This window comes from Labrus mixtus, chromosome 10, assembly GCF_963584025.1.
Source record: "Labrus mixtus chromosome 10, fLabMix1.1, whole genome shotgun sequence".
Lineage (NCBI taxonomy): Eukaryota > Metazoa > Chordata > Actinopteri > Labriformes > Labridae > Labrus > Labrus mixtus.
In genome coordinates this window covers 19433965-19461599 of record NC_083621.1, presented here as the reverse complement: position 1 = coordinate 19461599, position 27635 = coordinate 19433965, and the positions used below count along the sequence as shown (strand labels likewise).

At 40.5% G+C, this 27635-nt stretch overlaps 1 protein-coding gene across 2 annotated transcripts; it reads right to left on the bottom strand.

Annotated features, from left to right (window-relative positions):
- Positions 1-958: 958 nt before the first annotated feature.
- On the bottom strand, positions 959-27013 carry LOC132982242 (diacylglycerol kinase theta). 2 transcript variants are annotated; one of them, XR_009674695.1, is made up of 24 exons: positions 25786-27013; positions 22584-22663; positions 21390-21489; positions 21058-21143; positions 17648-17773; positions 16227-16380; positions 15677-15745; positions 15342-15442; positions 14744-14958; positions 14552-14642; positions 13828-13882; positions 13459-13520; positions 12885-13035; positions 12652-12690; positions 11182-11297; positions 9755-9906; positions 9308-9456; positions 9040-9218; positions 8171-8271; positions 7921-8067; positions 7731-7842; positions 7468-7620; positions 3021-5796; positions 959-2959 (listed from the first exon to the last, which is right to left on the bottom strand). XR_009674695.1 is itself a non-coding variant. In XM_061048602.1 (23 exons), the coding sequence occupies exons 1-23, from the start codon at positions 26009-26011 to the stop codon at positions 5695-5697; spliced, it is 2766 nt and encodes a 921-aa protein (XP_060904585.1). In that variant the 5' UTR covers positions 26012-27013; the 3' UTR covers positions 2909-5694. The 2 variants fall into 2 exon arrangements, 1 of the variants encoding a protein (XP_060904585.1); XM_061048602.1 differs by having other exon boundaries at positions 2909-5796.
- Positions 27014-27635: the final 622 nt, after the last annotated feature.

The window sequence follows — 27635 nt, the reverse complement described above, 5'->3', positions numbered from 1 at the left end:
GTGATATGGCACCTCTCTAGCTACCAGACCAACTTCGCTACCAGACCTGGTCCGCACCGGGACTTGAGCCGGTGACCCTCCGGTTCCCAACCCAAGTCCCTACAGACTGAGCTACTGCCGCCCCAATATAACTTTTCGTGCTGAAATGAATGCAGTCTTTTTGGTTACTTTTAATTTTCTCAACACAGGCCTCAGTAGAAACCAATGGGCTACTAGCTTGTAGTAAAAGATTGGTTTGGGTCTATACCAATTGCCATATTCACAGATTGGACATCCTACAAAGAGTTGAATCATTTTATGTATCAATTTTAAGAGATTAATTTTGATTCTCTCGACAAGCTGAGGACAATTTATTCAAAAAAACATTTAGTTATTTTTTTGGGCCTTTTTTTGCCTTTATTGGATAGGACAGCTGAAGAGAGACAGGAAATGTTGAGAGGAGAGAGTTGGGGATGACATGCAGCTAAGGCTGAGGTCCAATTTGAACCCACAGTTGCTGCGATGAGGCCTCGGTACATGGGACGCTCGACATAACCACTAGGCTATCGGAGCTCCCCAATGGGACGATATTTGATTTAATGGAGCCTTAAATGTATTATTTCTGTGCCAATATTGCGTATTATCCCTGTTCCCCGTATTCAAATGAAATCTCCATAAATTTCTTTGTTCACTTGAAATTGATGTAATTTTGGATAAATATTGTGCATAGAAAGCCTAGTAGTTTAGTCAAGCAATGTAGCTAAACTACTAGTAGTTGTAGTAGAAAATACAAAATAAAACCATACTTCAGATATGTTCAATGACTTTGCTTTTCTCTAGAAGCCCTTAGAGAACATTACGGTGGCCCTGAAGGTCAACTGCAATATCCTTCATGTCCTCTGAGGACTTGTGTAATGATCCCTAAGTCTCAGCTCTCAAAGATTTTATTGCACAAAGAAAAACATGACTGACACCAAGATGTGTTTAGTTCTTAGATGGTCTTTAGTTTATTGTGAGCAAACACATATAAGAATCAGTTATTTAAACATATACAAGATTTATATATTTAACTTTTCAACATTCATTATAACCTGAACGTCACATCTAAGAGCATCTGTAAAACAATTAGTGCAATTTACAGTTAAAACTTTACAGTTAAAATAAAAAAACAGCTTCTTTCTGCAAAAATATACATATCATCTATTTAATAAAACTTCAGGTAAAAACCAAACAAAGGTACAGCAAAAGAAAAAGAGAAATTCTAGATGACATCTGGAGGCACGTTAGCTCAGAACACCACTGAACGCACACACGTTAAACATCAGAGCACTGAGGGTATCAAAGCGTTTCTACGAGGCACTACGCAGACCTCCACCTGCAGACCAAACACCACCCTGGTGTCAGGAAGGCGGGGCTTAACAACGACATGTGAGTCAGACGCTATGAGGCACGACGGATGCAGAAAAAACACTTTAAAGCACATTTTTTTTACATTCAGCGACAATAATACAAGATTATGGCATCAAACAAAGTCTTTTGGATTTTAAAGTTATGGGATAAAGAAGGAACTATTTTTTTTTTTTTTTTTAATTGTTTTTTGTTTTTCAAATGATGTTTCAAGTGAGATCATTTGAAATCTGTCTAAATGGATTCAGCAGACATAGTGAACATTTTTACATGTGGGAACTATGCAGTAAGGTTGTCAGAATGTGTGATGTGTTTCAATACCACATGTTTACATACAATACAATCTCTCTTTTTTTATGATCAATAGTATCAACAACCATTATCCTGCACGCTCTCTAAGTTGCACAAATAAAATAACCTTACCAATGTATTTGTGAAATATAGACAGTGTGCAGGAGTTTGTCTGCAATCTTTTAAAACTGCAAACAAGAAATGACCCAATATTTTACCCCAATATTGGTTGCCTAGTTCTTTAGTTTTGAATTCTGGTATTATGACAACCCTAAATGCAGCCAGTACATAAATGTTCTGGTTTAAAATGGCATTAAATCATCAATTGTAGCTTAATGCTTTTAATTTGTTCCGTCAATGTTAGAAACACCACATTTGCTATGTTGAGGACAGACTTTTAAGAAAACTATTGGTGCATTTAAGCCGATTTTACAGCTGTCTGATGCAAAGATAGTGTGTTTTTCTTTGAACAATCTCATTTGAGATACATAAAAAACACTACAGTTATTGATCTGTATCAGCGACGGCAGACAGTCTGACAGAGCAAAAAGGCGACAAAACACTGCTGTAAATACACAACCCTCAGAGCTACAGTACTTCATGCATGTAATAAAACACTGTGACAGTATCTCCTATGTGTATGCAACTACTCACAGCTACATTTACAGTACACAGAGTCAGCAACTCTGACTACGTACTGAAGAAACTTAGTTTACTCCATAGTGAACAAAGATTAACAGTTAATGCCAACTGATGTATCAGCATCAGTCTCAGATCTGTATTCATTCAAGGCCAGAAACCCGTGACTGTTCATGAAATCAGTTGAATTATTAAGTGCAGCTACCTGGGGTAAAAAAAACCTGCGTTCAAATATATTTTCTTCTCCCAGAAAAGATCTACAGTCTGGTTTCAGGCTTTGAATGACACAGATTGAACATTTTGTTAACTTCTAGCACCAAAAACTTTAAAATAAATCAGTTTATGCAGAAAATAAAAACCTGAATATATCACAACCAAAGTATAGTCAACCAATACTGCTGTGGCTACATTAAGAGCTGGGACCTTCAGCATTTAAATCCCTTGCCTATTCCAGTTTGTCTGTACATGTTATTTAGTACTCTGCATCTCTGGGAATGTGGTCGAAGCTCATAAAATCCTCCTTTATCTCTGTCAGAGGTTGTTTAAAGTAGGCTGGCAGCTGAAGCTAAATGAGAAGCTTTTCCTTAATGCAAAGAGCAAAAAAATGGGAAATTATTCAAATTAGTTTGGATCTGTCTTGTCGCTTTGTTTAATTGTGTCTGAAAAAGTTGTTTGCACCACATTTGATTAATTTAATATTGGACATTAAGAGGCAGTAAAGTAAGCTTATTACTATTAAATTGTTGGATTATTACACAATGGTATTCGTCTCTGTACAAGGGGATTCATCTTGAAAATTTAAACTAGGTAGTCATTTTATGTCTGGAAACAATTTTCTTAACTCACTTATTTTATAGTGTCAGGGGGGTAAGGGGGAAAAAAATAGTTCAATCGATTATACGGAAGCCAGAAGTTGACAAACATCCAGACTTATTTTTTGACTATGTTTTCCCTGTGATAACGAGTACATTTCATTTGTTTTCTAAAGATCTCAAATTATTTATCATGTAATCTCAAGATAACTACTGGTAGCTGGTTTCCCCATGAGAATGAGTTAATTTCTCGACATCTCAAGAAAATGGCTGAAATTAATTCGTTATGATGCAAAAACCAGCTTTGCTTTCCTCAAATAATGGGATAAATAATTTGAGATCTTGAGAATGAAACAACTGATTGTTACTCATGGAAATACTGAGTAAAATAAAGTGTTTGGAGGCAGGTCCTCTCTGGGCTTCCTTACTTTTTTTGTCATTTTAAACATTTTACAGGAAACAAAATACAGTTATTTTGATGTAAAAAATACTCAGATAATGCTTCCTTGAAATATATTTGGCAGATGAATGTAGATTTAAAACAGGAACGATTAAAACTGGGAAAATGTACTTCTCATTTCCTTGGGAAGCTTTTTTTAAAACACAAATTGCAAATCATTCTTTTAAACAACTGATACTATAACCAATGATATTTTGTTTCCTCATATAAGTAATCAGTATCCAAAAATTACTTCTTATTAATTTGTATTTTGGCTAACTTACTAGCCAGCTAGCCAAACTAACACACTAGTTTTCAAGTTTCTTCTTCACTTTAGTAACTCAACAGTTTTCCCACATTTTAGCAATTTTAATCTTCAATTGCATCTACAAACTAAATCAACAAAGTAAGTTTCTTTGGCAGGCTAGCCAATGAACTAGCTTAGTGGTAAACTAGAAAACTAGCTTGATAAAGCTGGCTTAGTATTAGCTTAGTACTAACTTAATTTAGCTCGAAATACAACTAGTTTTCCAGCTAGTGTATACCTGTAATAGTAGCAAAACCACACTGCTACATTTTGTCCCACATTTTTTATAAATTAATTCATTTCATAAGCATTTTCCGTTACTAATGTTGTCTAGTTTTTTTAAGATCACTTAGCCTGGCTCACGAAAATGTAATTAATTAATTTAAGTTAGATGAGAAACTTTGACCATATAGTCTCCATTCCTTTGAGGACATTGTGTTGCCACATTTTTAAAGCTATTTTAAGTCATTCTTAAGTTAAGCTAACTTAGTCATTTAAAATTTGCTTAGTAAGCCTTGTGCTCACCATATTTTAAGTAAACTTTTAGCACTATTTTAAAAACCACATATTCACTTCTTTTTCATTCTATATTTTTTATCATTTTTTTAGCAAGATGTATTCTGTAGAAATTACAAATATGTGTTTTTTTTTGTATGCTAGTAGTTGAAGCAATTAACCTCATTTAAAAGCAGACACTGTTAAAGTAGCTGCCAGATTTATCTTCTTTCTTTTGTCAGTCTGAACGGATCATGAGAAGGTTTTTAAAGGTTTTCTACAAACTAAAACTAAAGATGTTTTCTCTTCAATCTTGTGCACAAAAGCTATTCCGATCTGCCCAAACAAATCTTTCCAGAAGTTATAATTTTACAAGATAATTTGTGGCAAAACAAACTTTGTCAGTAGGGCTTGTTATTCACAGCTGCTGTGCTTCAGGCAGTTTATCTCTGCTCTTTACCAGAGCTCACAATGATCTGACTTTAATTTTCTCATCGGTTTCTTGGCTCTTAAACTTTCAGTTCCAGTGGGCACCGTGGTTTCAGATAATCAGGGATTTTCTTGTTGGATTTTGTGCGCTCATTAGCTTTGGCAAGCTTCATCACAACATAAATGTCTTCTAAAACCAACATTACCAAACAACTTTACAAGAGAAGAAGAATAAAGCCAGTTGAGCCTCCCAGGAGATTTAGCGATTAATAAACATTATGAGGTTACAACTTCTTAAACTTCTCTTAAGCAGTGCTTCGATATGCAATTTCTCCTATTAAACATGACCATAAAGGAGGTCAAACTCCCTCTATAGCTGCACTAACATAAAGTTATTTTAATATATCAACTGACACTGAGTCTACTGCTACACATTTACAGTCACTTTAAGAAGGACATTTTGAAACTTCTGTTTAATACTTCGTTTGTTCAACTCTAAAGCTTATCCATACTGAGAAATTGTCAAAATTCAATATAAACTCTTTTTTAAGCAGAAATCCTTTTTATGGATCTATTCATTCATTGCTATATTGTGTTTAAGGTTAACATTTTTAGACTGCTGAATATTTACTGCGGGTATTGTGATTCTGTAAGTGTTTTACCAGCAGCAGGTGGACTTGATCCATACTGAGACAAACTTGGTTTGATCCAGGACTTCCTCTTTCAGGCAGTAAACATTAAACCTCCTTCAGTCTCTCATTGTTGATCTGGATCCTGTCAGCATCGCAACAAAGCTACATGAGTGAAGTCACAGCTTGCTGATGGCACCAAAATGGCCTCCCAGGTTCAACGGGAAGCAGGTAAAAGGCAGGACTCGGGGTTTTCAGGTGAGTCCTTCAGTGTCCCCCGTCTCTGGAGGAAGGACTCTCAGAACGTCCTTCTTTCACGCTGGCAGAGGACTTCTTCTGCTTATGCTTGGACTTTCTCAGCATCCGAACCTACAGACAGAGCAGAGGTATACACAATATTTAGTAAAGAACAGATAAACTATGGGTAAGCGCACACACAATATAGTAAAAAACAGAAACAACTACGGGTAAGCCAACACAATTAAGTGAGGAACAGATTAACTTTGGGTATACACGCAACTTATTACAGCACAGATAAACTAGACATACATAACTAAAACTACAGTTATATAACAATACACACCAAGTACAGTGAAACATTGATGCTATTCATACAATACACAATAGTTTAGGTACACACTACTTTCTTAAATACTGATAAAGTATGGGTATACAAACTTTTCACGTAACTGCTATATTCACTTCAGTATAAATAAACTTCTGGTGTGAAGACTATTTACTTAAGTATAGACATTTACATTATAAATACAATAAACGCAAGTGCAGGTACACTACTGATATACACTATGTACTTAATTAATGATGAACATGTATGCACACTATTTACTGACTGGTAAATGACTGGTAATTATACTACTAACAAGTACAAAGAAGCTGTTGGTATACACACAAAGTATTTATGTTTCGTCTGTAGATTAACTGTTTTTCAACATTAATATATCCAAATATCCAAACAAAAGATAAATCACAGGAGAACTTAAGATAATGTAGACAAAATATGCCAAACAAAAGACAAGACAAAAGACCAACTACAGATGCTCTGAAGGGCCAAACAGAGCAATAACTGTTATGAACAATTCCAGTCTTGTTTCAGCCCCCTCTATAGCACATAGAGACAGCACTGGAAAAAAATCACTAATGACTCAATACTCATGGCAGCTGACTCCGGACTTTTAACCATCCACATACTCCTTGACAGACTTGCCTCCATTGGAATCACTGACAGACCCTTGCACTGGTTTACATCCTATCTCTCTGGTGGCACTCACTCAGTTAATTCAACTCAAAACCTTCAAACCCCAGCCATTTCCAGTCACTACCGGTGTTCCTTAGGATTCTGTGCTGGGCCCCCTTCTGTTCATCGTCTATCTCCTTCCACTTGGCCATATCTTCTGTAAATATAACATCCAGTTCCATTGCTATGCGAATGACACCCAGCTCTACCTGTCCACCAAACCCACCTCCTTCCTCCCGCCTACTTCCCTGTCTGATTGCCTACAAGAAATCAAATCCTTGTTCTCCTGCAACTTCCTCAAATTAAACGCTGACAGAACTCTGTCTGCTTATTTCCATCTATATAACATTAATCGCGTCCGCCCGTCCCTTACACCCAACAGTACCACCATCCTCGTTCACACCCAGGTTACATCCTGCATTGACTACTTCAACTCCCTCTCTGGTCTCCCTCTCAAGTCCATCCACAAACATCAACTGGTCCAGAACTCTGCTGCTCGCATCATCTCCAGAACCCCCTCTGTTAATCACATTACCCCTGACTCCCACCACACATCCGTAATATTGACTCTCTCTCCATTTTTAAATCTCATCTCAAAACACATCTTCATTCTCCATCCAGTCCCACGAATCCTCTCCACAATGATTTCATATATCCTGTAAATTTTGTCGTTTTAATGTTAATTTTGCATGTATTGTTACTTTGCTGTTTTTATCTCTGCTTTGTTAGGTGACCTTGAGTGCTTTGAAGGGCGCTTAAATAAAAAAAAAAAAAAAGTATTATACCTTGGGTCCAGCAGCAGAGATGATAATGTGTCCTGGCGGTTGGATCCACGGTTCTCCGTCCACCTGCACAGGTATGGGTTTGCTCACAGTCAACCTGATGTAGTTCCCTTGAGCAATACGAATCCCTGAACGCATGCCGCTCTGTACCTGGCCCTGCACACACACACAAACACACACAGACACACACCATTAAAAGTTCTGGAAAACCTGGTAAATAAACCTTGAGTTGAGTGATGTGATATTGTGAATGCTTTTGTTTTCACCATGTGGACCACCCCGGTGACACCAACCACCTCCAGTAGGCCATCATCTATCCTTGGTTTCCCATGGTGACCATCCGCCTCTGACCCCCAGAGATCTGCACCTGAACCCCAACTACAAACACATTAAACATTTTAATAATGAAGTGTAGTTTATAATGAAACATGGGCGTGTGTGTGTTTTTTTTTTGACCTGGGTATATTTAAGAAGATCAGCCCCTCTATGTTGGGTAGTTGGACGTTCTGAGCATCCACCTGCAGCTGCAGCTCTTTGTGGAGACTCCTGGTGTAGCTGATCTTTTGCAGGCCCACCTTCACGTACACACCTTTGTTATGGAACCTGTTGTGGTTGAGGAGGGGCCATAGTTGGTGGCGATAGGAGTCATACGTTCAGGGAAACACATCTCAAGTGTGTGTACAAATCGAAGAGAACAGAAGGTTACCTGCTGGTGAATTTATCAGGTTCGTCCTCTCGGGCCTGGTGAAAGTCCAGGCTGAGTTCTGCGTCAATGCCCAGACCAAAGTAGTTGTTCATCTGCACAATCTGAGAGAAAGAAAAAAGAGGATGACAATATACTCAATATCAAAAAAGCTACTTTTTTCATTAAACCAGAGAGAATATTTAAGAATGGAAACTAATGGTATTCATAATTTCTTATTTTACAAAAGTACAAAATACAGGTTAACACCATATACTGTAAATATACAAACATAAACTGATTTTAAGTACAGTTTAAGACAGGATATACTCAAGTACAAATAAACTACTGAATCTGATATAAAAAATACAAGATACAGATCTATAAATAAAGGTACACACAATATGTTTAAGAATGAATTACCCTACACCAAACTGCAGATAAACAGATACACAGATTGTGAGGCAGGCAGTGACATAAAACCGGCTTGAAGAACGTAAAACGACATATCAGTTAACATATTTATTCATATATCTCCTGCTTAATCAATGTATTTGACATAAAGGCTAGACACAATTCACTTTAGCATCACCACGGTAACTCAATTGTCAAATCTGGATCACCAGAAATATTGCTCGCTCATTTTTTCACTCCCAAGATAGACCAACCAGCAAGACAATCCGGGGTCATTGTTGGAAATGTTATTTTAAATATAAAATTGATATTAAAGTACGATGCTGTGAAATAAAACAGTTGTCATTTTAAATTCATATTATGTAAATGATGTTGTTAAATCAAATCTTTCACATATAAGAAGCTTCTTTTCTTCAGTATATTCAGAGTATGGTCTAACCAGGTATAAAAATGTTTCAGATAGTCAGTGAGGACCAGACCTTTGGAGGCTCCAGGAAGCCGTTGTCCTTTCCGTCCTCAGAGATGTCCTGAGCGTCCAGCAGGATGGTCCAACGGTCCATCAGGACCACGTCCGCCTCGTCTACAGAGACCAGGATGTGGTGGGGGTCCTCGCCGCTGTAACCCGTTCCCCAACGCAGGACGCGAGCCAAGTCGTTACCTGAAGACACACGGGGACGTACATCAGCACCTGTTCACCTGTTTTTAGCTGTAAACTTTTCAATGAACACAGGGAAGTGCTGGTCTCACCTGTTCCCAGAGGTACGATGCCGATGGGCGGCTCTCGACACACCAGTTTGTGACGGACTGCCTCAAGTACTCCAAGCACCCAGCCCACCGTCCCATCACCTCCACAGACCAGCACCCGGAACCTGGGAACCTCTCGGAACGTATGCAGGCTGGGGAAAAGACACAAGGAATATTTTATTTCAACATTCTGATGATTTAGCTATCGTCTCACAGCCTGACAAGTAACTATGGAATATATACTGTATATCAAATAACTATAAATTAGAAATATATGAAGGATATGAAGGATTTTAAAAACTGAAATAAATAAAAGAAAGTCTAGAGAGTATTCTAGGATTGAGATATTATCCTTAAATAAATCAGGTTCTGAAACAGGACACAATCATTATCCCTCCAGTGCAGCTCAAACTCTCAGATTTAAATTCACGCTGTGTTGGCGTCCCTCACCCGGCCAGTGGTCCTCCGTTGGAGATGTCAAAGACCTGGTGAGGGTTGAGAAGTTTCCGGAAGCCGTAGAGAAGCTCTCTGCCCTTCATGCCGCCGCTCTTTGGATTAACAAACACCAGCAGAGGACAGACGCCGTCTCCCAGCTTGTTGTGCTAAAAACGACGACAGAAACCACAACTTCAGAATCAGAGCTTGTGTGGTGAGGGTTAAGGGTGTTTGTTGTGGCATTGCAGGATTCCCTCTTCCACCTGTTTCCTGTTCCTCATTCCTGAATTATACCACATAGATTGAATCTCATAAATTTTCATCGCTACTGCCGAAATATAATCATAAGTGGGCGGCAGTAGCTCAGTCTGTAGGGACTTGGGTTGGGAATTGGAAGGTCGCCGGTTCAAGTCCCGGAAATTGGTCTGGTAGCTGGAGAGGTGCCAGGCCACTTCCTGAGCACTGCCGAGGTGCCCTTGAGCAAGGCACCTAACCCCCCCCCCCCCCCCCACAAGCTCAGGAACGCCCGCCGTGGGCAGCCCCCTCACTCTGAGACCTCTCCATTAATGCATGTCCACAGGATCCTGTTTGTGCATGTGTGTGTATTTCAGTTCATGTTTGTGTAGCATGTTTACTAGACAGAGTGTAAAAACGAATTTCCCCTCGCGGGATCAATAAAGTATAAATTCTTTATAAGATGTTTTAGTTTTGCCTTTCAGCCTCTTGAACCTTTCCTTGTTCAATTCTTGAAGCTTTTTCTGTTTTCACTTGTTGCCGTTGTCTGTCGGCTTTTGTGTTATTATTTGACCGTTGCTTTCTCGGTTATCTGCATTTGGGTCCTTTCCCTGCACCTGAGCCTTAATCTCTGCCTGTTGTCACGTTTTCCTTCACCCTTCCTGTCATCCTGTGGATTTTAGGCTACTTGTTTGGACCGGCTGACTTTGCCTTGAATTTTTTCCCGGCCCTCTTTCACTGAAGTGTTTCACTGGAATATCTGCAGTCATGTCCTTTGCCCCTCATAGCCTTGTACATCCCCCCTTGAACCTTAACCCGCCCGCATGTTTATCCTGTTCTGTTCCCTTTCCCTCAAGTCATGGCCTCCCATCTTATTCTTTCTTCTTCCTCTGAGTTTTTTAACATTAAAATGAACTGTTTCTGTCCATCTGCATCGGGGTCCTTTCCCCCACATTGCTCCACTCCCTCCTCCCTGTTAACCCCTGCATTTTCAGTTGTCCTCTTCGGTTGTCTGTATTTGGTTCCTTTCCGTTGTTGCCCTGTACCCATCTGCCTGACAGTTCAATCTGATGAGAACTCTAAAGCTGATCTACACCAATCAGTGCCCTAAAAAATATTCAGAACCAGATGAAGTCACAGACGTTTCAGAGCAAAGTAATTATGTAAACACACTTAATTGTTTTTTTGTGTCTTGAATTGATTGTTACCAGGATCTCTGGGATGACGAGTGACGTTAGCGTCTTGTTGTTGACTGTTGTGTCTTTGGCCAACATGTAGATCCTCTCTGCTTCAGAAAAACACGAGATCTGCAACGCCACAGCACCTACACACACACACACACACACACACACACACACACACACACACACACACACACACACACACACACACACACACACACACACACACACACACACACACACACACACACACACACACACACACACACACACACACACACACACACACACACACACACACACACACACACACACACACACACACACACACACACACACACACACACACACACACACACACACACACACACACACACACACACACACACACAGTTACTTCTATAAACAGGTAGTAGATCTGCTTATTCATGCAGATTAGATCCAGTTGTAGATTTCAAATCTCAACTCATCCTCATTTCATTTTTACTGTTGAATATGGACTTATCAGTCTGTTGTGTGTGTCAATTCAATTTCAGAAAAAGCCAAAGATGATGTCCTTAATGTTTTGTTTTTGTCCACAACCTGAAATAAAGTCTTAAAATTTTAAGAAGCAGGTTACAGAAAAGCTTCAATTAAAAATGCATTAAATAGATTCATTATAAAAACAGATTGTGTCATTATCTGGCAGTAAAGTCGTAATTGTGGTAGTCGTAAAAGTGGGCGGCAGTATCTCAGTCTGTAGGGACTTGGGTTGGGAATCGGAGGGTCAGGTCCCGGAACGGACCAAGTCCGGAAATTGGTCTGGTAGCTGGAGAGGTGCCAGTCCACTTCCTGAGCACTGCCGAGGTGCCCTTGAGCAAGGCACCCAACCCCCCACACCAGCTCAGGAGCGCCCACTGTGGGCAGCTCCCTCACTCTGACATCTCTCCATTAGTGCATGTCCATAGGATCCTGTTTGTGCATGTGTGTGAATTTCGGCCTATGTTTGTGTAGCATGTTAACTAGACAGAGTGTAAAAAACGAATTTCCCCTCGCGGGATCAATAAAGTATAAATTATTATTATAATTACTTTTGCAGGTATTTTCTACACAATCTAAAATCAAGAACTATGCAATTGATCAATACAATTCAGAATAATTACAGCTTGTGTTTGTGTGTTTATGGGTACGTCTTTTCAGATACCTGGTGTCCTTAATGGTGAAGATGACTATTTCTGTTTGATTCAAATGTTGATGTCAGAACAAGGTTGTCTAAATGATCATTTTTTTAAGATTCTTTTTCCATAATGGATGTTTTCAAACAATACACCCTCTGCTATTGATCATAAGTATCATAAGTACCTTAGCTTTAAAAAACGTCATCTACAGTATTTGGGTTCCAAAGCATTACCAACTTTTTTGTGAGAGTGTGCCTGCATTTTCAACAATTTAACTAATAAATGACCCAATACTGGGTGCCTAGGACTTTAGGGTTGTCTCCATAGGAACCCTACTCACCTTGACTGTCATAGATGTGGCTGATGGTGACCAGGTGACCTTCAGAGAGAGAGAGAGAGAGAGAGAGAGAGAGAGAGAGAGAGAGAGAGAGAGAGAGAGAGAGAGAGAAGAGAGAGAGAGAGAGAGGGGGGGGGGGTGTTAGAAGATCCGTCCTGCTAAGAGCTGTTCTCAATAAGAAGACTGGAAGGTCATCAAAAGCGCTTCATTGGAAAGTATAAAGGCTGCAGACTCACTCTTGATGGTCAGGTGTTCCTCGATCAGCTGGACGTACTCTTCTTTGGCCAACAGAGGGGGCAGTCCTCCGATCAGAAGGCTGACCTGCACCACTCGGTTGATGTTCTCCACAATGTAAAACCGAGTCTGATTCATCTGACGAACAGACAGCTGAGGAAACAAAACCAGGTTTATTTCACCAGTAAAAGTCTGATCAAAGTTAGACAAAAACTAAATACACAATAACACACAAGATGGAAAAATGTGATCAAATGGAAGCACTTAAGGGAAAACTATGAAGCGGTGATTCTAGATGATATAGCAAAACTGGAAGTAAAACAGCTACAGTGAAAAAACAAAACAAGAAACAGAAATGACAGTTTGTCACAGTGTCACAACATGAGATTTACTTTTCAAATCTGAAATTCAAACAGTCAACCGGCTTTGAAAGGGCAGATGAGAGAAACATTTGAAGAAGTTGTTCTGATAAGTTTCCTGCCTGGGTGGATTAAAGCTCATTTAAACATCTTTGTAGAAGTTTAAATAGATATAAAATGTGTTGTTGCAGCAGTTATCTTTCTGCTACCCTCTTACCTTTCTGATCTCCTGCAGCTTCTCCAGAATGTTCTCCTGAGGGGTCAGAGTCTGTCTCTGCACTGGACCACATAAATAGAGGACAGTTCAGAGTTAGCATCATGCTAATGGCAGCGTTTCACAAATCACATTTTTGTCTTCAATATCATCCTCCTTAATTTAAACTATCACACACAACTAGTACCGGCCGAATACAGTACCGTACTGTATGATGAGATACGGTAAGATATGATACAAAAGGATAGAAAAGGATACGATATGATTCTTTACATTACTTTATGAAATGATAGGATATTGTACTTTATGATAATTGTATGTATTTTTCCATTTTCCTTTTTTTGTGTCCTAAATATTTCACAAACTGCTCACCTTGCTTGCTGCTCATGTAAACCTCCATCAGGCTGAAATTGGACGAATCTTCTCCCTGAAACAACACACAGTTATCAAAGATTCATTCATCCGCACTGACAGCTGTTTTATCTCACAGAGATTCAATTCCAGATAATACATTCAGCAAATCCTTTAGTTTAAAGGTACTTGGATTTGTTCCTGTATAGAAGTTAAACATGACATACGTTTGGTCATTATTCTTACAGCTGTATTTTAAGCATTCATTCACATTCAGTTTGTAATGTTAAATATTTTTAACATACTTGTGTTTCTCACTTTAGAGGGACATTATTCTTTGCCTGACTTTGAATATCTAATTAATTTGTATTAATGTCGCTAACTAACCTCTCATTGTGCCTGTCCATGCACATTTTAATACTGTAAATCAGTGATTATTCAACAGTTAGTTCCTCTCTGATAAGAGCCCTGTAGCTGCTTATAAAGGCTTCAAATTCTCTCTCTCTCTCTCTCTCTCTCTCTCTCTCTCTCTCTCTCTCTCTCTCTCTCTCTCTCTCTCTCTCTCTCTCTCTCTCTCTCTCTCTCTCTCTCTCTCTCTCTCTCTCTCTCTCTCTCTCAATGCTTCAATGAAGTGTAAAATAGTGAAATATGTACCAAACTACCCAGAGCCTTTCCTGTAGTCACTGTAAGGTTGCACTCGTGTGCTCTTCTGATTAAATGGTTTTTAACTGTGATTTGAAGTTACCTTTCTGTCGAGCTGATTGAGGACCTCGGAGAGGACTGAAGCTGCTGTGCTGTTCTTAGAGACGGAGACAGAGACGAAAGCTGCACCTGACCTGAAACATAAAAACAAGAACAAGTCATAAAAAGACTGGAATGAACGTTATGTTTCCACCATATTAAAGGGATTATCTCCTGTTGAAACAGCCCGTCTCACCTGGGCCATCCTGCGTGCACCTGGATGACCTCGGCGTCTCGGGGTTTGGCTCTCAGCAGCCAGGTGTCTCCTCCGTCCTTCAGGGAGCTCCTGTTGTCTGGGCTGCCGTTGCGGTTGAGGATGTCGTCGCTATGGAGACACGGCATCGCTCCGACTTCTTGCAGCTCGAAGTTTTGAGGTTCGTCAGGGAGGTAGAAGGCCCTCAGTGCTGCCTCCTGCAGGCCAACACAGGTAACAACAGCAGTGATGGTAAGGGCAGAGGTTTGTTTTTTGTCTTTACATCAATGTTTAAAAAAAATAAATAAAGATTTTAATGGAAAACATTGGGACTTTATTTCAGTTTATAATTTATTTTTATATTAGATATAAAAGTAGCTTCACAGGCACTAATATGTAGTTTTAGTCACCAAAAGAAGCACAAGCTTTGTATTATTACCCAATAAAAGATTTGCAGATTTTTTGAAGATTTTGTTTTTTAAGTCAATAACTCTTTGTAAACTGAACTCAAATATGTTCTTCTATCAATTAACCACCTATGAGCTCTGTAAGAAGTGATATTAGTGATCCTAGTTGGCGTAGGAAGGGGCGGAGCTCTCACCACCACTTCCTCGTTCCTCGTGGCTCGGAGGAGGGAGACCAATCGGAAGCAGCCGCGCTTAATGGCATCATCGCCATCAAACACCTTCAAGAACTGTTTACCTGAGGGTCAAAACAAAAAACTTCTTCTTAAATCCCCAACAATCTTCAAATACAATACTCAGTGGTTTTTATTCTCCATGTCTGCGGCTTCATTTTAAAACACATTTCTCCCAAAATCACATTTATTCTGACAGATTTGTTGTCTCTGTACACATTTGTAATAATTTTGAAGAAATGCTCCTAAAATGTAAAAGTAAATGAACCGGAGTGTGTTGAATAAATGTGTGAACTGACCTGACTCTGGAGCAGCCGGCTGACCGTCTTTAGACACAGCAGCAGACGCATCAACGTCGTCTGAGTTATCTGATGAAAAAAACACAAGAGAGAAACTCTCAAGAAGAGAGATTTCAGAACAACAACTCCCTGATCAGTCCCTCTAACAGCATGAATCCACTGCCTCATCCGGATCCCAAACCTGAACAGCTGATACATTCATGTTAGCTTTGTTTAGTGTTTTCAAATAATGACTTCTTTGACAATTCATCAGATTTGCTTTCTATAAAGTCAGTGTTGTCAGATCTCGTTCACAATTTCATTTTGAACCGACCCTTTAAGTTGCAGTTGAACCCTTTGTGTCATTAACTCAGAGTTAATTTGTAAACAACAGCATCATCAACACTTCTCATTTTCACGTTACAATTTTCTGAAAAACTAAATTTGAAGTTTACAGCTCAAACAGGCAGCAGAGGGATGCAGTCAGGAAATGAGACATGTGTTTGTGGTTCACACACTGCAGCATCACAGAGGATGTGGGGTGTGTGTGTGTGTGTGTGTGTGTGTGTACCCAGTTCTTGGCTGCAGCTCTCGGTGATTCTGTAGCAGTGCATCTTGCTGAAGTTTCTGGAGTGGAGGCGGACGCAGGCCGGGTGCAGCAGCATGGAGCGCAGACGTCCCAGAGCGCACTCTGGTGGAACGCCGAGGTAACAAGCCGCATGACTCTGCACAGACGGAGGAACAACACACACACACACACATATAGAGCTATAACACAACTTAAGTTAGAACGAATCTAGTTTCAACTTAGGGTTACGTGTGGACTTTAAACCATAACTTAAGACACAACTTACTCAAAGCTGGTGCAAGAGGACACTGATAAGTTATCTGGGACTATCTTTCATTCTACACTCTGGGCGTTCAGGGTGGATTCTTACTGGTCTCTGTAAAAAGATGCTTTTCTCTTCTGTAAATTATTTATTTTTTTATTAGCGGTAAGTCAATGGTAAAATTCATATAAAAACACAAACAACACCAATAAACAGAGACAATAGAGAGGAGCACTTTGTGAGGACAGCTTAGCTTCCAAATAAACCTCATACATACTGTTATATTTTATTTTATAAAGAGTCACAGGAAGGTAGCATCCTCCTTTGTAACAAAGTCAGTCCACCCCAGTTCTTATTCCTTATTTTCTTTGTTTGTGTTTTATTTCTTTTTTGTTGTCTCTTATTACTGCCCCCCTGTTAATTACTGTAAAGCGTCATTGGGTTTCTTGAAAGGGGCTATATAAATCCAAGCTATTAATATTAATAAAGTATCAAAGATTTTTACAAGCTTCACTGATCTGCATATACAGTAAAGCATGTTTTTGGACTCTGGAAGCGACCTGTCCAGAATTTCAGTTATTCAGTTTCTGGCAAAATGAAGAAACACAAAAGAAGTAAGATTAAAAATATCCATTCAGAAACTACGGTATTCAATCTTATTTGACACAGTGCTCTTTTAAAGGGCAGGAGGTGCAGGTTTGGTTCCAGAGTGAGTGAAGTAACGCATTTCAGGACTGAGTTTTGTCTGCACTCCTAACTTCAGGTGTTTCATTCCTGCAAATTAAAATACAGTCAACTCTGTGTTCGTCTGAACCTTAGAGGCAAAACCCAGGGACAAAGAGGACTGAAGAGCACTTTGCTGCTGGTGGAATTTACTGCTTTGACAACAAAGTGAAAAAAGAGCAAAAAGTGTAAATGAGCAGCACATTGAACCACCTCCTCTCTTCTCTCATGCTGACTTCTTTTGCTACAGGATTAAGTTTCACTCCAGAGCTTTTTTGTGCTTAAACGTTATTAATGTTAATTCCTACACAAAATATTTTAAATAACGACTTTTATCAGATGGCACAGAGTGAATCCCAGAGCCCTGTATGTGTCTGTGGTTGACTGTGAGTGAGTGAACATTGTCAGGTGTGTGTGATGTGTTGAAAGGTTTTCTCACCGTGATGCCGCACCACTCGCACCTCATCCCCGCCATGACATCGGACGACCCGCAGGACCGCCGACACACCTCGCACCTGGACGTTGATGGCATGTTCCCCTCCCTCCAGTGGTGGTGGAACGTATCCTGCAGAGAGAGACAGTAGATCCAGAGTGAACAAAAGAGGAAAGGTCTGATGATTGACTAGATTTGTTTCTTTGGTGTCAAAGTGGTCTTCACTCTGAGGATCTCTACAGGAGTCTTCAGCTTCGTCTTGTTGCTGATAATCAGCGACTGTGAACGATCAATCAGCTCAGATCAATCCCACTGTACATTTACTGCTCCGTCTGTCTCACAGTAGATCTTTGCTTACAGAGAGCGTGTCGGATACAGATCAATAACACACACTCACATTACTCATTTATCTGAAAACCACACAGACAGACACACATTCTGGAGCCTGGAGACAGTAATGGATGTGTGAGCACTTTAACATATAAGCACTGTCACTTCCAAGTTGACTTACAAACTAACACATATTTTTACATTTTACTTTTGCAAGTTATCCCGATCTCACTGCTTGAAATTAAAAATGGAATTGTATTAAAAAACTCAACAAAACAGCTGCCCCCTCCCTCTGGAACTCACTCCCAACACACATTCAACACTGCACCGACCCTCCTACTTTCAAATCACTTATCAAAACTCACCTCTTTAAACAAGCTTTTAATGTATGATTGTGATGTATTTTCTGTTTTCTGTAGTTTTACCTTTATTGTTGTAATCTTTATGATTTGTGTGTAATGCTGCAATGTCTGTTAGTCTGTCCTAACTGTGCTGTTCTTTCTGTTTTTAACTATTGTAAAGTGTCTTTGAGTTTTCTAAAAGCGCTTATAAATAAAAAGTATTATTATTATTATTAGTAAAAGTAATTTTCCCAACCCTGTCACATATCAAATTCTGTACAAAAATGACATCTTGTTTCCATCTCACTTGCTAGTACTGTTAACAGTATTTCAAGTGAAGACCTTAACTCGTGAAAAAAAAAAAGTATGTTCTGCTTGCGTGTCATTTTTTCTAAACTGTCAATATCGTTGAAGTTCATGTTTATGAGAGGTGTGAGTTCAAAAAGAGAAGAGGCTGTTAAGCATGCCGGTAGCATTTGTTTGTGCTTTGAACCGCACAGCATGACCGTGACTGTGAGTGTGTGTATGCCAGAATTAAACATAGATATGATACTATAAAATCAAATGATGTGCTACCTGTTTTGATACCACGGCAACTAAAACAGAAGTCCTGAGGTCTTTACAACGATACCAGGGTATCTTTGGATTATCTGACTTCACTAAAAAACTGACAAAGAAGTTCACGCCAAGCGCTCACGCAAAGCTGGTTATCAAAGTGAGGAGTGAAACAGGAGTTTCTACGAGCGCCTTCACACAGTCAGAATATACTGTGGACAGTGTGTGTTGTACAGACTTTGTGTCAGATTTGGGATTTTAGGCAACATAAATGAAATGTACTTGAAAAGGTTGACTTGTCACAGCAGCATGCAGCATGAAACTGCTGATCTGATTGATGTTGCAGTGCGCTCGGTAAGGCTTAGCATGTTGCTGGTTATGAAAAACAATTGCAAACAACAGTATGGCTAATTTCAGACCCAAACTTATATTAAGCACTTTAAAAAAAAAAAAAGGAGAACTGCTGATTTTGAAGATGTTCCTGATAATTGGAAGGTAACAGTTTCCCTGTGTTTGCCTCATTACTTCACTACAAGGTGATAACCGTACAAGTGAGGTAAAGTTTACCAGCTGTATTTCTGTTGCCAAGGAAGAATAACATCAAGGCACTAATGAGTGCTTTCCTTTTTTCCATCCCCTGCTGACTGGTGGTTATCGTGTTAATGATAATGCTGGTGTTGTTTTGGTCATATTTGAACAATTTTCTGCTGGATTGTTGTTTGACTCGTTGTTCGTTTTGTACTCTGTGATTAGTGTTTGTGCTGTTCTTTGGTTTGGAAATGTCTCTTTGGTTAGAGACACGGTGCTGTGAAGAGGGATTTCCCCATAAAGTCTAACGTCTTTGGGAAACAGCTGCATTATTTAAATAAAACACATCTCAAAATGATCTCACGTCGACTCTTTGTCATTTCTTTCCCACGGTAAACTAAGCCCGTCTGTGAATGGTTCTTCTTATGTCTTTTCTCACTTTTTAAAGTTTTCACCAAATGTAGGAATTTATTAGGAATTCAGGTTGACGTTCTTCAGCGCCCACTGAAGGTGTCTGAGCGCAACTGCACACGGTGCTATTAGCGCCTCCCCCTCTTTGACGTTGTGCATTTTTTTGTTTTTGCACAAATATGACTCTGCAAGCATCTTCAGCCGTCATTTGCAAACTGTTTGCATGTATTCAAATGTTACCATGATGTCTACAGGCTGTGGCTAAATGGCTACACTGGAGAGGGTCATTTATTACATGTTAGTTGTCTGTTAGGTTATAAATGCTTCTCTCAATACACATGATCTCTGAAGAGATTATAAAGCTTATACAGCTAACTTGAAGATCAAGTAGATGGGTTCATTTATTTACAGTATTTTTGATTACAGCCTGGGACTAACATAGATGACTTTCTGCTTCCGGTAATGCTGCTAAACATGAGCCAACGATAACAACACAGCCTAACGTCACAATCTCTTCTGAATAATATCTGCAGGGATTTACACTCTGCATGTCTTATTGATGCTTTCTGTGAGACAGATCAGGATACCTACTTGCTGGGCAATAGTGTCACCAGTTCTGAACTGTTCAACAGCAACATAGCTGGCTCGATGTCGGGCCTGCAGCCTACTGTTTCATGAAGTTTTTAATGGTTAAAAGCCTGTCCAATGTTAACTCTAGCCCAGGTCTCTTCTTAGCTTCATACATCACCGTCCTCTTCATCAAACAGTACAAAGACAGTCTATCTGGTTGATTAGTATCTAAAGGCTGCTGTGTAAACTAGTGCCATAAAGCCTTATATGCTGCTGGCGAGAGAACAGCGGCCTCCTGCCAATATTACATTCTCCCCGTTAAAAGCTATCATACTAGATCGACTTTAAAACAGCTATTTTTAGATGAAAGGTTACAGACTGTTGCTTCAAGGAGCTCCAATTTCAAAATTCAATTTTGCTAACATTAATGCCTGAGAAATAATCCAATGACGGAACATATATAAGAAGATCCTGATCATTCTTTTAATACCTGAAATACTTACTCTGATTAAATTGGGTATTTTACTGATGTAACATTTCAAAAATAGAACTTTAATTTGTTAGAGTATTCAAACATTGCAGTAGTAGTAACAATATTTGAGGAATGCATCACACTGATTTCATAAAGTGATTTTGTGTATGTTAGAGTATTTGCAGTGTTTTCTCTGTGTTCTTACTTACCTGCTGCAGAGTGGCGTCCAGGTGACTGCTGCGACAGTCTGCACAGCTGAATACGGCACAGTCAGCGTGGACGTGCAGCTCACAGACTGAAACGCACACGGTGAAACACAACACATGTCATTTGATGTCAGGAATGTGAGAGGTCAAAGGTGAGCTGCCCTGAACCCCTCTGCACTGAACAGTCTGAGCAGAAAACACAGCCTGAACATGTAATGCTGAATCAGTCAGTCACACTTCAATCAGGCTTGAAATTGTATTCGTGTACAGACAGCCAGCTTCACCAGGTGCTGCTGGTTAAACTGGTTTAACTGGCGATGTTAAACTGGTCCTACCTTCACAGCGTAGGGCCGTGTTTCCTTCCGTTTGTTTTCTGCAGACGCAGCAGAAACGTTTCTTGTGACCCGCCGGACCGAAGCAGTGAGCCACAGGAACCTGCAGGGGGCAGCAACAACAGATGTCAACATTTTTTTTTTTTTTTTTTTTAAATGTTGTTTTGGTCATTCTGCTGACAAAAACAGAAACACTGAAAACATTGATGGCTGTTGCTGGAAAGGCTGTCTCAACCAAATATTTAGTCAACCTAATGACGGGCTAAAACTGGAGCTGATGCGGGTTGTAAGCCTCCTGACGAACCGTTAGACCGCGCCCGCCTGTCGGTTAGATCAGCTATGCTATTGTGAATAACGCTTCTCCTTCATAAAGTCAAAATGGATGAGTTATCAAGAAATTCACCTGCGAACAGTGTGTGCAGATCGAGATGCGAGCGAATCTGACCTTTTCGTTTTTTTTGTTCCAGGCTATAAAACTCGTTTAATTCTGCTGTAACAGAACAGCTTTGTTGGCTGTGTTGTGCATGTGACTTCCTGTTCTTCTGCAGCTACCCTCAAGGGGACACTCAACGAACTGCAGTATTGTGCACTTCCACATTGGCTTCACTATTTCATTCAGGAGGTTGCCGCTTGGAAGGTAGCCTACTGTATCAATCAGGGTTTTAGGGGGGGACAGGGGAGATGGTCTAACTAACTAAGGATGCAGAGGTCTCAAAAAATGCGTGACTCAAATATGATTAATTTGCCTTGCTTCTGTTTTCTATGTTACTGACAACTGAGGAGCATTTGCATGAATTCAAATTGACTTATTTTCACTGACTAGGAGATATCGTTGACGTCACAAATTCCCAATCTCTTAAACTTCCATGAAAAACAAGTCTAACACGAGACATCCTGAGTTAGACCTGTTTGTCTATCAGTCACAAACAGTGAGAAAGTGGGGTTATTTTGAGATGAGGTCAAAACATACTTTATTCTACTGTGTTTCCTCTTGATCTCTGATTGATTTTTAAATTTGTGTCACCTGGACTCAAACTACCTGCTTGAGGTTTTTCTACAAGAAATAAACGCCGCTCCTCTGTCACGGCTCGCTCGTGTTTATTGCATCTTTATAAAAACAGTGCAGCAGCTAATGAGGCGCATTGATCGGCGCTAAGTGGATCAATAAAACATCACGTCTGTGTGTCTGATACTCACCCGCACCAGAGACGGAGTCATGCAGGAGCAAACTGATCGCAGCGTCTTCAGACATTTCTCGTGACACATGAAGTTGCACACTGAGGAGGAGACAGATGTGCAGCGCAGTCAAACACAATAAAAGAGATGTTCATCCTGTTTCAATGTGTGTTTAAACTCAGACACAAACACTCACTGCTAAGTCATAAAGAAACCTTCTTTTTTTTTTTAACCGTTTCTCATTGTTGTGGTTAAAAGAGAATCTTTATTCATAAAGCAACAAAAGCAGAAACTGCAGATTTCAGATACATCTCTGAGGTCAGGGCTCCTACTTGATCATTTTTCAATCAAACAAAAATGTGCTATGATATCATAAAACAGATTGATGCTTAAATTATTAAAATGTAAAAATATCTGTTGCTTCTTAGGAGCCAAATTAAAGTGTGTTTTTGTGTCTCCACCTCACGTGTGTGTGTGTGTTACTGAACTGACATTTAGTTTGCGGTGTTTTGCTGCTTATTCTGTCACATGTGGTGAACCTCACATGTTCGCTCAGGCCACTTTCACACACTGAGCTCATCAACAACAGTCAACCCCCCTCCTGTCTCTTTCAAACGTGTTCTGTAAGAACAGATCAGCCAGGTTTTTCCTGCCCGAGGCTCCAACACAAATCTAATTCATGTGATAATAACTTGAATTCAATACCAGAGAGAGAGAGAGAGAGAGAGAGAGAGAGTCAGCAGAGAATCAGCTGCCTGCTGAGGTTTCCTTACAGTCAGAACCTCATTTACAAAATGCTTGTTTTTAAGGTTGAGTGAGGTTTTCACACACAGAGGTGTTCAAACTGTCCTTTCTAAGTGTAAACACATGATGCGTAGTGTTTAAAAAAAGTCTTCTCAGTAAGAGCTACCTGCTGTAACGGTCTAAAAGAAGCTTCATAAGCGCATCTTTAAAGGGTCGTTCTGGATTTTGGGTCTAGAAAACCAAAAGTTTCAACTTGTTTTGGTTTTGCTCTAGAAGATTTCTTCACCATGGGGCGCGTAGTGGTTGGTGCCCCATGTGCGGAGGCTTTCGTCCTCCATCTAATGTCGTATTTTACAATAAAGGCATCTAAAAAATAGAGATTTCTTCACCCTGCAGCAGTGAAACAGAGTATAACATCTGCAGCATCATCCTTGATGGATCAAAGTGTGTCCACTGAAAGTTGTTGTTTTTGTTACTGACAGGCTCAGATTGTTATTCTAAGCTTCTGACAACATTACAGAAATGATCCCTACAGAGACAGAGCTTTTCTGTAAGAGAGGAAGATGATGATCTACAATTCAACAATTCACTTAGCAGACGCTTTCATACAAAGCGACGTACATCAGAGAGCAAGTACAACACAAGCAAGGATCTAGAAAAAAGGGAACAATTTCAGTACGAGCAAACGATCAGCTTTGAGTCCGATTGGACACACAGGTGCTGACAGGAAGTGACCAGAGGCAAAGCACAACATTGACTGCAGTTCTTGAGAGCTCTAATCAGTATAGAAACCATCTTATAAGTCATCGTTATCAAACAAAACCATCGTCACAACCATCATCATCATCAATAATATGGAGACCATCATCATAAAGTTAGTAGGTATTCATGAAAGAGCTGGGTCTTTAGCTTTTTCTTAAAGGTGCAGAGGGACTCTGCAGATCTGCTGCAGGCTGAACTAATGTACTGCAGACACTTTTTAGTAACTTTTAGTCATTTAGGTCCAAAAATATGTTTTCAAGGATCAAGTTAAAACATACCAGGGGTATCACCTTTAGTTTGTCACAACCTTCACCACATCTGAAGGACCAAAAATGACTCAGGTTGTAATAACCTGACTGATCCTGTAAGCACTGCAGTTTGTTTAGTAAATATAACAGATAGATGTTTTGTTAAAAAGAGGTTTGGTGTGTTATTATCACAGGAAATATTAATAGAGAGATGAAGCACTTTGATGACATCACAGGTTTCTGTTAATCCATCTGACGGCTTAAAGAACACAAACGATGTTGTTGCGTAATCCGTCCGAGCTGTGACAGCACGCATGCAGCATTGTTAATGATGTTGTTGTTGTTGTTGCTGCTGCAGCTTTTAATGCATCTGCAGCTGTGTGTGTGTGTGTGTGTGTGTGAGATGAGGATAATGATGATGATGGTCACTTCTTCCCTGCCTGCTCCCACTCACGCACATACACACACACCGCCTGTTGCCATGACAACCGGAGGAAAGGAAAAATCATGACTTGACTGCTGTGATTGCGCAACAGACACTTAACACCTCCCGAGAAACACAAACACAACACACACACACACACACACATTGGAGGGCATGGACAACCAGCGTGTGTGTGTGTGTGTGTGTGTGTAACTGTGCAGAGAGGAGCGCGTTTGTTGTTATGGCGTGTTTTTTGTGTGAGCGTGTTGGCTCGGTTCTGCTGCTACAGAGAGCCTGTTGAATTCATGATGAAGTTGTGGCTTTGTGAGAGGGAGGAGAGAGGAAAGAAAAACAGCATAACAAGGAAAGAATTAAAAGAGGGACTGACAATAAAGACAAACAAATGACAGGATGGTTCAGAAGAGAAAAAAAAGAGGACGGCAAAGGAAGGAGAAGAAAATGTGAGAGAAGGACAGGAAAAGTTAGAGAAGAGGAAAAAGAAAGATAATGAAAAAAGGAAGGGAAAGATAGTGGAGGAGTAAATAAAGGTTAAGGAGAAAGAAATGGAATGATGGTACAATGTTAGGAGTAGAAAGGGTGAATGAGAAAAAAGGAGGACAGGAAAGGACAGGATGCCTTTTTCCTGGTTGCTAATTTCTGCTGCAGTCGATGCATCTTTCAGTGCCCACATACTCAGGGAAACTCTCTGCATCTCTCATCACCTTTGCAAGTTTAATACATCCACATCCAGATCTGGAGGGATCCGGATGTCTCATTCACAGGGCTTCTTTAATTAAAAATGACAAAATAACAGGTTTGGTTTGAGGTTTGTTCAAATGTCCCCCTGACAGTGTAGAGACACAAACACACACCTGGTGGTTCAGGGTCATCTGCAGCTGCACATGCAGAGCAGGGCTGGGAGAAACAGATGATGCACTTATGGTGGGTATGAGTTCATCCTTTCATAAATATTAAATATGCACTTCTGTTATTAATAATACAGGAGTTACAGTGCATATTTCTACTTTTAGGTGGGTGTTTTTACCTTCACATAGGAAGCCGATGAGACCCCAGATGAAGTCGCTGCAGCTGTGGCAGAAAGTGGGTTTGGTCAGGGTGACTTTCCTGAGGCAGTGACCCGGTGCGGAGCTCTGGTACTTGGTACGGAGACCCGGGGAGTGCTGGGCCCTCTTCTTCCCGGTCAGAGGGCTTTCTGTCCAGCTGTCCGCGGCGTCAGGGTCCGCCGGTCTGGCCCTACCTGATTCCGCCATGTCCTCCTACACAATCCTACACAGAAACACACGGGCGACACTACGGGGTACAGCGTGGATTAACTTCCACTGCAGAAAAGCCCGGATATATATAGAAAATAGTCCACCCCCAGAGGAGAGACATCCCACCGGGGCCGAGCGCAGCTCCACAGCCCGGGGACAGAGCGCCGTGCTCGGTGTGTTTAATGGAGATTTCCCCGCCTCAGAGGCTAAGTATCCAGTCCAGAAATACAGACTAGGCAATCAGGTCACGACTTTGTTCTCCAAACAAGATTAGTTTTCTAATTTGACGCCGCTAAACACCAGCGGAGAGTCATCCCACCACCCGCCGGCTGGACCCAGCGGTGCTGCCCGGCAGAGAGACGCTGTGGTCGGCGTGTCTCCCGGAGCTTCCCGCCTCACAGATATCCAACTCGTTCAATATTAATCGTGTATCCAACTTTCTTTAAAACGATAGCTGGTTGGTTGAAGGCAGCGAGGCTTTGTTTTCTTTCTAAACTTCGTCTTCTCACGGTGAGGAGAGAGCGTCCACCACGCCGTGATCAGAGCCCCTCCGCCCGGAGACAGCGGTGCCACCCAGCGGCGCTGCGCGGACGAGAGGGCGCCTCGCTCGGTGTGATTCCCGGAGCTTTTCCGCTTGGGAGTCTAGATGAATAAATAATGAAATATCGATCCAGTAGGCTTAGAGATGGATGCTGAGAGAGTCCACAGCTGTATAAAATGGATGAATGGTGATATTTTCAGTCACAAGCACAGCCGGTCTGTTAGTCAGCCGTGCAGCATGATCCAGCAGCTCCACGCCCGGGAGAAACGCGTCACAATCCGGCTGTGAAATCGTCCAGAACCCGCTTTCAGGTTTGGATGTAAACGTTATTCAACAAGTGTGAAGTCAGCCGGAGGGGGTCCGCTTCATTTTGAGGTTTCTTCTTCCTCCTCCGAGGCTGATTCTTCTTCCGCGTCAGAGTCTCAAACACTGATTTACTCCTCCTCCGTCCCTCCCTCCCTTCTGTCCTCCTCTCCTTTCCTTCTTCACTTCATCCCCCATCCCTGAATTACCCTGTATGCTAGTAAAAGAAGTGAATGAATCCAAGCCAACATTGTTTTTCTTCTGTCACCTTTCCTTCCTCACTTTGTTCCTCCTTTATGGTTATTTCCTTCCTCTTTTTGTTTACTCGTCTCCTTCCTCATGTACTAGGCCTATTGTTGTTATTTTTAGTTGTATCTCTTACTCAAACCAAGAGCTTACATTAAACATTTTTATGAATAAGTCAGTGTAACCACCAGCTTGTTTTAATAAAATGTAGGCTATAGGATATATATATTTAACAGGAGATTTGCTTTCTCAGTGTTGCCCCTGCAGCAGCAGCATTGTGACATTATTGTGGTGTAATATGAAGAAACAGCTTCAGACTCAGAAAACACAAACTGTGATAACATTCACAACAAAATCAACACACAGACCTGAGCACTTTATCGATTATACATTGATTTAAATGTGATTTATTTTGAAAAGTTTTTAATATTTAGCCTAACTTTAGGATAGATTGTGGATGCCCAGGTTTAGATCCGCTGTTCATGACCTCAAAGGTTTCAACGAGCCCATTCAAATTAAGAACAAACCTCG